This window comes from Channa argus, chromosome 7, assembly GCF_033026475.1.
Source record: "Channa argus isolate prfri chromosome 7, Channa argus male v1.0, whole genome shotgun sequence".
Lineage (NCBI taxonomy): Eukaryota > Metazoa > Chordata > Actinopteri > Anabantiformes > Channidae > Channa > Channa argus.
Genome location: NC_090203.1, coordinates 12,879,643 through 12,894,228, shown reverse-complemented (window position 1 = coordinate 12,894,228; position 14,586 = coordinate 12,879,643). Strand labels below are relative to the sequence as shown.

The 14,586-nt window shown below is 41.3% G+C and overlaps 1 protein-coding gene across 1 annotated transcript; it reads right to left on the bottom strand.

Moving 5' to 3' along the window:
- Positions 1–595: 595 nt before the first annotated feature.
- On the bottom strand, positions 596–14,194 carry LOC137129949 (transcriptional repressor scratch 1-like). The gene is made up of 2 exons (XM_067509429.1): positions 12,985–14,194; positions 596–9,200 (listed from the first exon to the last, which is right to left on the bottom strand). Exons 1-2 carry the CDS (start codon positions 13,097–13,099, stop codon positions 8,473–8,475), a joined length of 843 nt encoding a protein of 280 aa, XP_067365530.1. The 5' UTR covers positions 13,100–14,194; the 3' UTR covers positions 596–8,472.
- Positions 14,195–14,586: the final 392 nt, after the last annotated feature.

Genomic DNA, 14,586 nt, shown 5'->3' with positions numbered 1-14,586 from the left:
GTGCATATACACACATTTGTGCATCCTTTCACCATCATAGCTAACGCTGCTCAGCTATGCTTTTTATCCTATGCTATACCGCATTCTTCTGTAAATGTTTAAATTCTTTTATTAATTCTGTTGTTTTCTGGTTACAGTATGTTAACTGTTTAAAAAGTTACAATTAGAAAGAAAAAGCTTGAAAGAACAAGACAGATAAGCAAAGGAATTAATAAATTGTTTTTCACTTGTCATGTTGTCATTGTACAGCTCAATATCATCTAAGGACATGCATATTTGCACACTGCGTACTGAATAAGCTGTACCATACAACAACACTTAGACAATTTACATTTATTTCTTCACAGAAGAATAAATTGTATAAAAAGGAGAAATCTACAAGCTCAACATCTCCCCTCTTCATTCCACACCTCCACCTACCAGAGTTGTGAAACAGCACTTGTCTCCAGCCTGTTGATATTTCTGATGACAGCAGCCATCTCTACAAATAGCCTGGGATGTGGCGAGAACATTCACAGCCCTGTCGTACACTGCTTTACTCTCAACATCTACAATGTCTGGTGTCAGAAAGAAACTGAAATGTTACTTTTTGTCATTTGAATACAGATAAAGAAAGATACATTTCAAATATGTGAAGTAGGTGCACATGCAGTTCATCTTAGCAGCATAGTCCAACCAAAAGGAGGGGGAGTAGTGGTTGGGCGTTGGTGGGCATCAGCATGGATATTGCTTTCCATGGTGCTGATAAGCACAGCAACACCACAGACACGTTTCTTTATTAATTAAACCATTTTCACATTTTGTTTCCCACTCAGCTTAAACCAACAGCAGAACCACTTTTCTTTCTGTAACACAGCCCTGGTTTGAGGATTTGTGACAGGTAACAAGCTGCAACAGAGTCTGTACTTTTGTGGAATACAACCAGTAGGTCTTGTGTACGGGCTTCCAAAATGGCCAAAAGGTACAGGCTAGCATTTGACATGATATGTAGTGTATGGATGACCGTTACGCGTTAGACTTACTAATAAGACTCTCCAATGTTTGTCAGGGGGCAGGTTGTGGTGGTGGATTGGCCCTGCATTGACCCTGCATTGACCTCTGTGCTCAATAACTGTTGACCACTCCTCAAACAAATTATTCCACTTGTACCTTTGAATTTTCTAAACTACAATGACAAATAGCCCAAATATTAGGACCTGACAAAAACAGAAAAACATTTTCTAATCTCTGCACTGTAGTTAATGTGGCACCATTTAGTACAGCAATCCCAGGACTTTCCCAGGGTTAAATGTTGGGTCCATTTAGAACTTTACACAAAAAATAGAAATAAATTTTGTTAGTTTCGAACGTTGCCAATTTTCACTATTAAATGTCTGACCATCTTTCAGACCCTAACCCTTTGAAAAAGGAAGTCAAATCAAAGGCTTTTTGCTTGTCCCTTCAACGGTCGCGAGAGTGAAACATGTTCCGGACGTTAATTTGGCATGTGCTTTTATGCCGGAAGCCCTGCCCGCCGCAACCCTCCAATTTTTATCCAGGTTCAGGACCGACACCAGAATTTGATCCTACAGGATCCTTTCTGTATCCCAACCCGATGCTTTACCCATTGATCCACCAGGCCCCCATTAATGACAGAGGAATAGATACATTATTAATATTATTTTTTAATTTTTTATATAATGAACTCGACACTTTCAGAATGTTTACTGGCAATGTATCACATTCAGCTAGTGCATGTTAGTTAGAAGCTTCAGCTAACACTGATGATTTGTAGGGAGAAGTGTAGAATAATAGTACAGTGCATAAAAATATTATAGACAAATGTTTTGCTTTAATATAGATCAAATTCAAATATGGTCATTATTTAAAGCACTGTCAAAATTGATATGTGCTACCCCGGCACAGCATGGCACGATTTAGTTCATAAAGCACATAATGATGCCTGCTTTAACAGATGACATCACAGAACCCAGAGGAAGCTGGACTTATTACTGCTTTGCCTAATATCACAGAGGTGGGTGGAGGGGGAGTGACATGAATGAAAGGAGACACAACGAGAGAAGAGCAAAGGAGAGGGTAGAGAGAGAGGATGACTGATGTGCTCATTAAATTTCTGCTTTCTCAACTTGCAAAACATTTCCCACAGCTGATTACAGGCAAATCTGAGGTCATCATTATTACCATGACTTCACCAGCTCTCATATTAAACACCGTTGCCCTCTGACACCTTTCTGCAGGGGACAACCGGCTTAAATAAAAAGAACAACTTTAGCTTCAAGAGGTTTTACAAGTTGGATTATTTTAGTCAGACAAAATAATCCAGACATTCATAGAAGTGCGAGTCTCAAATACATGTGTTGCTGCTACCTACAGCATGCTGCTGATCGTCTAGATCATCATGAGCTACCCTGCATTTAAGTCCATCATTTGGATCTTTTCTGGTCAGTTTGCAGACCAGTCTCAAAAATGAAGGCTATCCAAGCTTTAAAATGACTCCACAGTTGCCTTCATCTTCTTTTTAAAATCTCATTGTTACACTCGCTGTTACTTATTATTCATCCATACATAGATGTATGGACGTGGTGCATAGATAGATAATAGAAGAGTGGAGGTGAAAGTAGATCGAGAAAGGAAAGTCGACAGGTTAGGAGACAGATTTCAGTGGGACTATCAAAACTGATAAAAATGAAAGTCAGCATGAGGTTAAGTAAAAATATTATTAGGTTAATGTCACATTTGTGGGCAGTTAAACCTTAACTGTTGTACTATTTTCAACAATCACACATGGTCAGTATTGGATAGTAATCTTTTTCTGTTTTGATTTTGTTTTGTACCCTCAGCACTCGCTGATTGCCTCTTATGAGTAGTGGTTGATCCACAGCCACACACACTGTGTTAATTTGACTTGCCAGGAAGGAAATAGTGTGATTCGCTTGAGTAGGTCCCTGGACATGAATCTAAAGACAGTGGGGAGCATGCAGAGCAATCAAGTGATAAAGCTTATTATCTGAGGGGAGCTATATTCTAAGACTTATTATCTACCAGGAGTTAAATGACTTTCAGGTCCTCAAAGGCCTGATGGCCTGGTTTGACTTGGCAGGAGAGAGAAAGAAGAGGTGGTTGGTGGAAGAGGGGTGGAGGGAGAGTCATTGCAGAAAGATGGGAGGAAGAATCATGCAGGTGATGGAGATAGGAGGAAGAAGAGAAAAGAGAGGTGTGAAAAGCGGATGTAAAGAAAGGGTTAAAGATGAGAGAGAACAAAAAAATGAGGAGACAAGACGTCTGATGACAGGAGGGGAGGAGAAGGTGATTCGTGGGTGAGGGCAGTCACTTTTCTGTCTTTTTGCAACTGCTGTGAAACCAATTTTCTGTTTAGGTTTGGGAGATATACTGTACTTCATAAAGCTGAAGACTGCTGCATTGTGTCTTTGTTGAGGCAGTTCAGATTGTTTACTACTATAGATACTGTAGATAGTTTATTGCTTGGATACCACAAGTGTTGGCATAGCAACGATAGATTTGGACTGTGCGCTTACTGGGAGTTAACAACAAGGTTGGACTACAACAGCAATAGACTGCAGATTGCATTGCATCATGTAACAGGTGATTAAATTGTTCTATTATATTTCATGTGTTACAGTAAGGACGAACGACTTCACTAAATGTTTGGAAATGCTCACAAATAAATAAAAGGAAAGAGAAAGGCATATTAATTAACATTGGGTTATGGTTCCATACTTTAACAGTAAATGTATCAGACTGTCTTCACTCCAATACGAAGCAGCACAGCTTCTGCAGTGAAGCTCATCAAATTGTCATTCACGTGAGCAATTGGTACTTGCTCAGCCAAAATGATGCGTACAGAGGGCACCTTTAATTCAAAGGCACTGCAAAAGAAAGGTTTGTTGGTCCATTTCATATTCTGTCCAAAAGATCTGCAATGAATGTCACAGGAAGCCCATGTGACTGGAGCACCATGGAGCACCTGTAGCACATCAATGTGACCCTCTGGCAGGGCGAGGAAACATTGTGTTTTCATTTCTCAATTGCTGAGAGGCAATTGCATAAAAAATAAGGATTGACTTTAAGTCCAACAAGTGTATTGTTTTAGCTGTCATTCAGTGCCTTTCAGTTCCAGTCTTTCTGTAGGAGCAGTATTGAATTGTGTTTCTGAAGTATTTAATACTGCGAGAGAGAAAACCTTTAAAAGTCTCTCTAGTGAACAAGTAGGGTTTGTGCTTTACTTTAAAGGCCACGTATGTTTCTGTTTTTTTTAGCACATTTAAATCCAAATGTGATGCAGTTGGTGACTTTCTTAGTGGCAGAGTTTCAGTTAAATCTGATCAGCATCATAAAAATTACTTAAAGATACATCATTTTTAAAACTTTGATTGTTTCATAATTGTGGCTCTAGAGAAATATTTGAAAGTTTCTTGGGGGTTTAAGCTAATCACTGCAAAACGTCCAAATATGGGATTAAGTAACTGCTGTTTTTAGCCCTTCAAGTTGCCCATTACTGAGAGATAGCTTCCAGCCTGAAGAGTGCTAATGAGCACACTGTGCACCAGTGTTAACCCAGTGCCTCTTTAAACATACAGTATTGACAAAGCTAATACAAAGTATGGGCCGTTGAGTCCAAAGTGAGTGTTATACTATGTAAATGAACCCTTTTAACTTAAATAGAAAATTACTTTATTAGCATGAATTGTGTGAAAGGCCACTTAAACAGACGAAACACTATGAGGACTAAAGGCTTTAAAAGGAGTCAAATGCATTATTCACCAGTCCAGCACTGCTTAACAGCCCCAATAGTTTTTTTTGTGTGTTTATCATGATAGGAAACAAGACAGAAAACTACAACAGATTGCTTTGCTTGATTAAGATTATTCTTTATTATTAAGTGCCACAAAATGCTTTGTGTTCATTGTGCTTACATTGTCTGAATACTGGCTCAAAAAAACCCAGGAGATCGTCTCTCTGCAACAGAGATCCAAACCTCCTGAGATAAGGTGTGTCAGATATACAGCAGTAAAAATGTTTCGATCCAAAGGATTCTTTACAAACCCTCTTGCAATAAATGATTATTTAGGTTATCGTCATTCTTTAACTTGTAAATACAAAAAAAGAAGAGAGGTCAAGCTAGTACAAGGTTTTTTAATTCTTCTCTACCTGAATTCTAGTTAGTTTCATTGTGCTACTTTCTGTAAGGTGGAGATGACTAAAATGGAAGTGCTTAGAGAGAACAGACCAACTGGAGCTCACCCGCAGACAGACGCAAAGACAAACAGAAGAACACATTTTATGACTTAAAGGCAGAAAATGGCCACAAAACAAAAAACTTTTGCCAAATACTTTTTAAGATGTTTAAACCTCTGTGCAAAATTTGCCAGATGTTTTAATGCACAGCGACATAAATTTTGATGCCAGAGACACCACGGCAAGAGCTACTCACAGTGGTTTGTTACAGTGGTTTTATGTGAATCTATGCAGAAGTAACAAGTACAATTGTAGTGAGTTGGTGGTTAAAATAATGGCATATAGTAATTTATATCTCACCAGATAAATGTCTCCATGATTTATTGATAAACAGGAAGGCAATGTTTTACTTTTCTTTGCATATATGGTCTCAGAGTCATAGTTGTGCTTTTAATACTCTGTCATATATGAGTAGTTTCTGCATGTAGTTTTTGACTTGTTGTATACAGTAGTTGTTGGGATTATTATTAATTATTTACAAAGCTAGAAATGACGAATAAAATGGTAAAAACCAAAATGCCTTAACTGGTTGAAGGGAATTGTATGATATTAATTAAATAATTGCAACTCGAATCTAGTTCACACATCCCAGTGAAAGATAAGACCTGCAATTTGTTGACTCACTGCTCATTTTTACAGTCACAACAAGATGTGCGTCACTGCTATTGACATGGGGGCTACATTGCTCAAAAACATAAGCTTCTTCTGCTCATTAAAAGTCATAGACTATTTTATTATGCAACAAAATGTAGCCCTTTTGACCTCAGAAAATTGTCACATCTGATCGTCTTTCCTTTTATGCGTAGGCCTGTAACTTATCTCTGAGATGTAAATTGCATTAGGAAATGGGTCAGTGTGACAGAGCACACTATCCTTTTGTATTCGTAACCCTTGATGATATTAAATATCGGGCAACCATATTTCAAACTGAGTTTTATCATGTCTGAGGAATTACTGCAATTATTTCTTGTCAAAGATTTACACCTAAATACTGTTCATTTGTTGAAAGCTTTGCTAGAGACGCAGATTATATCATAAGAAACTCATCCGCAGACACTGTGTTCCAACATGTTCGGGCATGCAACCATGCACTTGTGCACATTTACAAATGGACGTATCAAAGTGAAGGTTCAATGTGGATATACAGTATTGCAAATGAACATAAACAAGCACTTTTTGTGCTGAACTGTTTGTCCGCAGTCTGTCTCCTGGGAAGCTCTATGAATCTGTAGAAAAGGTTTTTGAGCTGCAGAGAACTGGGTTCAGCAACACTGGTATTGGCCAGGTAGACCAAAGGTTAAAAAATCTGCAGGGTCTGGGTTGATTCAATTAAAGTTAGCCTGTCTGTGGGTATATCACTCATAGAGTTAGCTAGTCGGCCCAGCAGGGATGAATGCAATGTACTGCATGTATTCAGGACTCAGACTTATATCTACAGCATGGGACTGTAAGGGTTAAGCTGAAATCAGACCATCTAGCTAAAGTGCATGCTTTTTCTCTGGTTTAAGAATGCACACTTCATGGTTGGGAAGTGCAGTAGAAGGGTGGTTGAATAATGCATTGCATTTAAAGTTGACCTCAGCCCAACTTCAACAATGCACCAAACTTTGACTGATTTAGCAAGAGCATTGCGAATATCATGTATGCTACTTATCATTTAGGGTTAGTGCACATCTCATTGCACAGTTCTAAAATCTGATGGCTTTATTAACCTCATCTTAGAGAAAAAAGATGTCTTTTGCCATTTTCAAAAGGTTGTTAAATACCTTTTGTTTTGTTTTTTTGGCTGAAAGACACAAAAAAGATGTTTAACATGTTTAAATGCCATTTTAACATCCCGGTACTTACAAAAAAAACCAAAAAAAAACCCCCAAAAAAACGGAACTCTCATGAATGGTCAATGATCCAATCTGAGTGAAATTTTGAGAGGCCTAATTAGGCCTCTCCTGGTTATTCTTAGCAGGCTAATTTCATGCTAGAGTTAGCCTTGTGCAGGTCTGTTAGGGTTATAGTTATCCTACAATAGGCCTCACACCCAGCAGGAAGCTGATCCCAGCCTCTCTAGCCTACATCCTACTTTTGTTCTACTCACTAAGAGGCAGGCAGTGCATAACAAGAGAGGAAAGACAGGACTTTTCTTTTTGTTATTCTAACACTACATTGGCATGTTCCCTGATGTCTGTAATATTAGTATTTTTCTGTTTATGACTATAGGTGAAGTAAAACATACCTGATTTTAAACTGCTATACAGTAGTAGGTAATACTTCATAACTTCATCATAAAATACCATGCATTAGGTGATTATTGCTTTTTAAAGAGTCCTACAGAGGCTCCAAGAGAAAAATATTGCCCTCAGGTTCTATCTATAGGATTTTGGCAAAAATCATAAGCTTTTTATGATGTTGGCATAGATTCTTTTTTTTCTTTTTGCATGCAATAATGTAATAAAAAAAAGATAAACAACATAATAGGAAAAAATAGTACTCAAAAAGTGGCATATGCTTTGGCCTGTAGTGATAAAAAAAGATTGGCAAATATTCTACATACATATACAGATAAGTGCAGCAAATAAATAATGGTAACACTTTGTTCTTATCAAATAAGTATGAACTTACAACAAATAAAAAAAAAGGTCAAATAAATAAATAAATAAATAAATAATATTTTACCTCAGTAGTGGAGAGAATATGGTCACTTGGTGCAGCAGAACATTATTATCATTATTATTACTATCATTATTACTATTATTTCCCCAAAAAAAACAAGCTCAGAAGGAAAAACTCTTTCACTGCATTTCAGTGCAGGGAGGAACCCAGTAGCTATAGGCTACTTATCTGTGTCGTCCTCATCATCAGTGTCTTAAAATATATGGTGTCATACTGTATTTAGATGCCAGAAGGAAGCCAAGTTAGGATTATTGTCTCTATCCATAACAGACAGAGGGAAAGGAGGTGAAGAGTTTTTGAGGAAGTGCATGCGTCAATCAGTTAAATCCTTAAGTGGGCAAATCTCAAGGAGAAAAATTGTGCTATCTTCATCATCTTCATCATCATGAATAGGCTCCAAGAAAAGTAAGGTGTGGGGTGAGAGAGGGAAAGGAGAGAAAGCAAGGTCATATTCTGACCAAAAATAGATTAGTTTGTGTCTGCAGTTCAGTCTGTAAGGGTAATAAGTTATGCCTGCGGTTTTGTCTGTTGTTTTATCTTAGCAGGGGGTCATGCATCTAGGGGGCCAAGAGGAGAGAAGGGGCCTTTGAAGCAGGCAGACTCATAGTGCTTGTTCAGGTAACTCTTGAGCGCGAAGGTCTTGTTGCAACGTTTACACTTGAAGTGCTTGAAGGCCGAGTGGGTCTGCATGTGAGCGCGTAGGTTCGAGCGGTCTGCAAAGGCCTTCCCACAGTGGGCGCACCCGAACGGCTTCTCACCTGTGTGAGAGCGCATGTGGCCCTGTAAAAGCCAAGGTCGACTGAACGCTTTCCCACACACATCACACTTGTGCTTGAGGTCATGTGTGAGTAGGTGCATGGCCATGGCGGGCATGGACACATATACCTTCCCACAGGTTGGACATTTCTTTGCCAGCTTGCTGTCCAGCGAGCGGTGTGTCTGTTTGTGCCGACTCAGGTTGGAAGACGTGGCGTAGGTTTTGCCGCACTCGTTGCAGGTGTGCCTCTGAATGCTCCGTGGACCCCCAAGAGCTTTTCTCCTTGAGCGACCATCAGTAATGAAGAAGGCATCAACTGTGTAACCCTCGCTCACTGCCGCATCTCCGTTGATGTAACCATCAGTGATTTCTGAGCTGGGACTGTCAGGAGACTCAGAGTCAGGGGCCCCATAGTCACTGTTGATACCATCATAGAGGGGGTCAGGGGAGGGCACCTTGATCCCACTGTCACTCTCACCATCATACACGACAGGGCTGATGTAGTCGCTGATGTAACCAGCTAATATGGAAAAAAAGAAAGCCATATTAAGTTATGAAAATGTTCCCAATTTCAGTCCAGAGTTTGAAGTTATACTGAAAATGGGTCTGCAGTGTAGCATGGAAGTCAGAAAAACAGTACACCAAACCAGACTATATTTGTCTGATGCAGTCACAGCATTACCTGATAGGTAGTAAAGAATGCAATTTTGCTATATCATTACTTTTACTAAGGCTCTTGGCTCATACACTAATGCAATTAACATGTAGAATATGCACATACAAAGCTCTATAGTGACTGTTACACAGTTAGTGATATACAGCTGGAATAACATGAGTTTACAGAGTTTTTGGATTTTGATCCCACTTTAGTATTAAAATACGGGTTGACACAAAGATCAAAGACATCATCAAAGATGTCTAAATTTAGATTACAGTGGGTGAAACAAAAGGTTCAGGTAGGATCTGATCTTGAGTTAGCAATTTATCATGTAGCTCCAGAAATGTGAAACCATAAATTAAAAGCATCTCGTTGCTTTTACTCTGAATGGACTGATACAAACATAAACAGATTGCCACCTGACAGATGAAGGGTACTCAGCATACGGTAATAGTTGCAGTCCTTTATTTTGCATCTGCCCTGCAGTAATACTGCAGCAACTATGGCCCAGGCCAAATCACATTCCCTTTACTCTGCATACATGGTAAAAGATGACTCTCGATTCACCATCACTCCTGCAGCGACAACTGCAACTATTATTAATATACATTTTAAAATACATGAAGGACTGCCATATTGTTCAACAGAAAATCTGTCTATCCCCCACACACCTGTAGCCCATAGTGGTGTGTAGAGAAAACACCTGCAGTATCCAACGATAATTCAGCAATATAATTCCACTCAGCCCTCAAAGGTTGCAGTTAAAACACTTCCCCAGTGAAAGATAAATGTGCACGGGCTGACCCTGAACTCGAGAAAGCTGATTTAGCGTGTGAAAATGAGCATCAGCACCATGGACAGATCCAGTGCAGTGCAGGTCGATGGCACAGTGACAGCGAGAGCTGCTGTACAGCCTCAGTCAGTTCAGCCAACAGTTGTGGGTTTTCTTTTCAAAGGGGTTGGAGGCATGCACGACAGGCCCTGTGGGCAAAATGCAGTAACTGGAATTTATTCTACTTGTAAAACAGTATAGAAACACATCAGCAGGTTAGATTATGCTGCTATTGCCAACATCCATATCAGAAAATATGCTAATTATTTCCATTTCTGGGTGTATTGATTTGAAATAATGAAAATGATATATAAATACATACTTTATTGTAAGTAGGTTGCTTACTGGTGTACACACCGTTTTGGGAGCTTGCTGCCCTCCAGTCGTTTCACAGTGGGATAGAATGTTTTTGTTTAGGTGCATGATGAAGTGGTTAACAGCGAAACTACAAACTTAACCTTTCTGAACACTGGCATCAATAAATCCAACTTAGTACTGTATGCTGTACAAACATCTAGAAACACTGGCTGTTTCCTTTTCTCTTTATTGAACATGTGGCTGATAAACACCTTAAACCCACCCATCATGTAACTTGTTGAGGAGATACTGCACATCTATGAGCCAACCAAACAGCAGCCAACAGCAGCCTGACCACAAAGGAAGGTAACTGCAATGTCTTAAGGATCAACAGATTCAGATCAATCTGGCTATTTGTGTTGTTTTTTATTCTAAACATGAACATGTATTTTTAATGTGTCTGGCGTTTTCTATGGGGTCAGACGTCATTCATTATAGACAGCATCGATAAAAACGTGAATTTCGACTCCTACAACAATGTGGTGTTAAAGTTTAAATGTTCGCTATTCTTATACATCCAGTCTCCCTGAAGACTTTTGATTGAGATGCAGGAGCAACAAGCTCGATGTGACGCCATAAATCTGTCTACATACGATAACAGCTACTTCATCATCTGCTCCAGCGTCCCGAGTGAATGCACAGTCCCATCACACGCAGCATGCGAAGCTCGGCTGGAACATGAATTATTCCAAAAGCCGGTTCGTTCAGGCAGAAAGTTGTTCCCAACGGGCTGCGGTTATGGAGGGAGCAGCCGCATTAAACTGTTCCCATGTTGGGGATGGAGGCAAAAGGTGGCCAGGACGATGCTGCGGTGGAAGCAGATCGCGTGTCAAGGCGAGCGAGACTTGTTATAAACACTGACAGCTTTTTGCTTTGAGCAGAAAAACACAAGGAAGACCGGGCAGCGAATACACATGTGTCAGTGGCGTTAAGATGGAAGCAGCGCAGTGGCTGAATTCACATGGCAATGGTATTTTTTGGCTTGTTTGTTTTGTGACGCACACAGTTACAGGGGAAGTTCGAAGCTTCACAAAACAATCAATCACACTGATGATAATTGCAAGGCCATGCCGTAAAACACCTAAAGTGCGTCTTAAAATAAACACGCTCCACATGCAATACATTCAAAGACAATGAAAAAAGAATGAATGAGATTCAGAATCCGTTAACTGACTATTCCACAGTTTAACTATGACTGCAGAGTGAGGTAATGTCACTTAAGATCCTCTTTGACTTGATGTGATAATGTGACATGCGAAGAGCTGAGGTGAAAAATCTGAGGTGAGGGGATCTACCAACACTCCAAATACGGGACACATATCAGCCTGTTTAGTGGTGATTTCATATACAATCGGGGAAAACAAACTGAGGCAACACCTGTTCACTGATTATGTGTTGGCCTCATTAGCGCTACATAAAAGTTAACTAAACCGCTGCGCATTCGTGCTTCACTTGGTGCTTGGTGCACAAATCTGTCAGTTGAATACTGCACCACTAAAATCTGACTTTCGAGTTTCACACTGTAGCAGTTTTCATTCAACATGTTAAATTCAAAAACCACACCGAGCCTGCAGAAGCATGTCGAGACTAATCAACATCTAGTCATCTAAGCTTTGTCTTCTGTGATCCACACAAAAATCAAGTGGAAGTGGGCCAGGTCTTAATAACCAGTCTAGTCCTTATCTCATTTAACCTTACTTGTGTATGTGTGTATGTGTGTGTGTGTGGGGGGGGGGGGGGGGGGGCAAAATCAATGAAACACATGGCAAATCAACTCCTACGAGGCGACAGAAGGTTTAAAGCGCAGCCTGAGGTGGTTTAAACAAAGCCTTAGACCCTGTGGTGTGGTAACACTGGTTGATCCTGGCAGATCTTCCCTCTCTGCTCATGCAGTCCTCTGAACTTCCTACGGCTCAATTATTCTTTCAATTCTTGTAGAAATGCAGGTTCTGCAGAGCACTGCGGCGCTTTGAAGCTTTTATTGCCCATGAGAAAGGCAACAACTGCGTGATAACTCTGTGCAGTCTGCCGTCGTTCTGTAATCAATGATTACAGCCTTAACACCCACATCGCCCTACAGGTTGACAGCAGCTCGGGTCCGGGCGACTGCGTTCTAGATATATTACTACATTTTATGAAGTGGCGGTATGATGGCTGATAACATACTACATGATACAACAAAACAGGCGAAGACTGTTCTAAATATTGTGCGCCATTTCCTCACCACGAGTGCCCGCGTTAATCTTATAGTTCTGTTTGGTTAAGAGTTGCAGGTCTCTGTTAACCCGGTGGCTGGTCTTCAAGAAAACCACGAATCCCTAAAAGACAGAGCAGCTACATCTACCGTAGTCGTGCACATAGAGTAGAGGCTTATTTTAGCCTGCCCTCCTCCTCCTCTTTGACTTGGATTTGAGACACCTGTTAGTGCTCGGTGTGTAGGCAGCCCGCCTGACCTACCTTTGTCATGGAGCCGCAGGCTGAGGTCTGTCCTGTGCCGGTAGGCGTTCTCCAAATCCGCCCCGGTGGAGAAATCATCCAGTTTCACCTTTTTCACCAGGAAAGACCTTGGCATGGTGGTGCGGCACCGACACACACTCTCACAAACACAGCGGCACACACTCACAAACACAGCCTATCGCCGACGGCCTGGCCAGCGTGGTGATTGGCCCGGTACCCACCAACACGACGGGGGATCCGGAGGATGATTGTCTTGGATTTTGGAGGAAGCGCGAGCTGTAAGTTGATCCGTGAAATGTACAGTGTCTACGTATTGTTTCAGTCTCTCGGACTGTCCTCTGTCTCCCCGCTTTAGTCCCCGCTCTGAGGAGAGAAATGCAACTTCAGCACCGGACAGCTCCCTCCGGGGGGTGCCTCGCGCTCTCTGTGCTCGCGGGCAGGCGGCAGACCGGGATACAGGGGCTCGCGAGCAGCCAGAAAACAAAATAAATAAATAATTAAAACACCCGGCAGTGGAAGGCACCCTGCTGCGCGCGTGGCGACTGTTGGGCCTCTTTCAAGAAAATGAAGAAGAGGTGGAGGAGGAAGAGGAGGAGGAGGAGGAGGAGAAGGAGGAGGAGGAGGAGGGGGAGATGTGAAGAAAATTAAAGGACGAAAAAAAATGAAAGGACGAATTTGGAAGCTTTTCAAAAGAAAATGTCGGACACCTTGTCCTTCCCTTTTTGCCTCAGAAATAGTCCTTAATCCCCGTTAACAGCGGCTACTCAGCTCGGCACGCACACACACACAAAAAAGCCACATCGAGACTCGCCGCTGGCCGACAGGATCAACAGCATCCCCTCTTTTTCTCTCTGGATCCCTCTCTCTTCCCCTCGGTCTCTCTCTTTCTGCAGCGAGGTGTTCCCGCGAGTGTGCCGTCTCCAGATCAGCTGTTGGCATTTATACTGCGCAGAGAGAGAGGAGGAGAGAGAGAGGATGGAGGGATGGATGGATAGACACACGGGCAGAGGGAGTGCTTAATTTAATCCATCCCACATCCCCGGAGAGCGACGACTGGTCCGGATGATTTATTGAAGCTGTTATCACCCCCTCTTTCTCTTTCTTTCTCTGTCTTTCGTTCACCTACCTCCCTTTCTCTTCAATTTCCGAGCGGGTGTGTGTGCGACTGTGTGTGTGTGCGTGCGTGTGTGTGTGAGGCGAGGCGCCATGTTTCGGGGAGATAAGAATGGGAATTATTGTTATGTTTTTTTTAAGCACTCATCGATTTGATTCAGCTATCGCAGCGTGTAACATGAATTTTAAATATTGTCCCATTGTGCTTGATATTTGAGTGTCTACACACTTTTTTTTGGTGTTTCCTCTTCTTCCAGGGTATCACCTGCTAAGCATATTCTATCTTTACTTTTTTCGCGATGAAATGGGTTTTATGGGGGAATATTAAACAGCGTGCTGAGAGCCTCCTAATTATCATTAATGTGGCCCCGAAGGCAAATGGGTGTAGACCAAATGGAGTGTTTTACAGTGACTGCCGGATTAATATGGGAGTAGAGTAATATCTGCTCCAGGGTCACACTGGGTTCACTGACAAGTTTTAATGCAAGA

Coding starts and splice junctions, on each gene's coding strand:
- LOC137129949 (XM_067509429.1), bottom strand. CDS start 13,099: ATGCCAAGGTCTTTCCTGGTGAAAAAGGTGAAACTGGATGATTTCTCC. Junction 9,201..12,984: donor CCTGCGGCTCCATGACAAAG/GTAGGTCAGGCG, acceptor TTTCCATATTAG/CTGGTTACATCAGCGACTAC.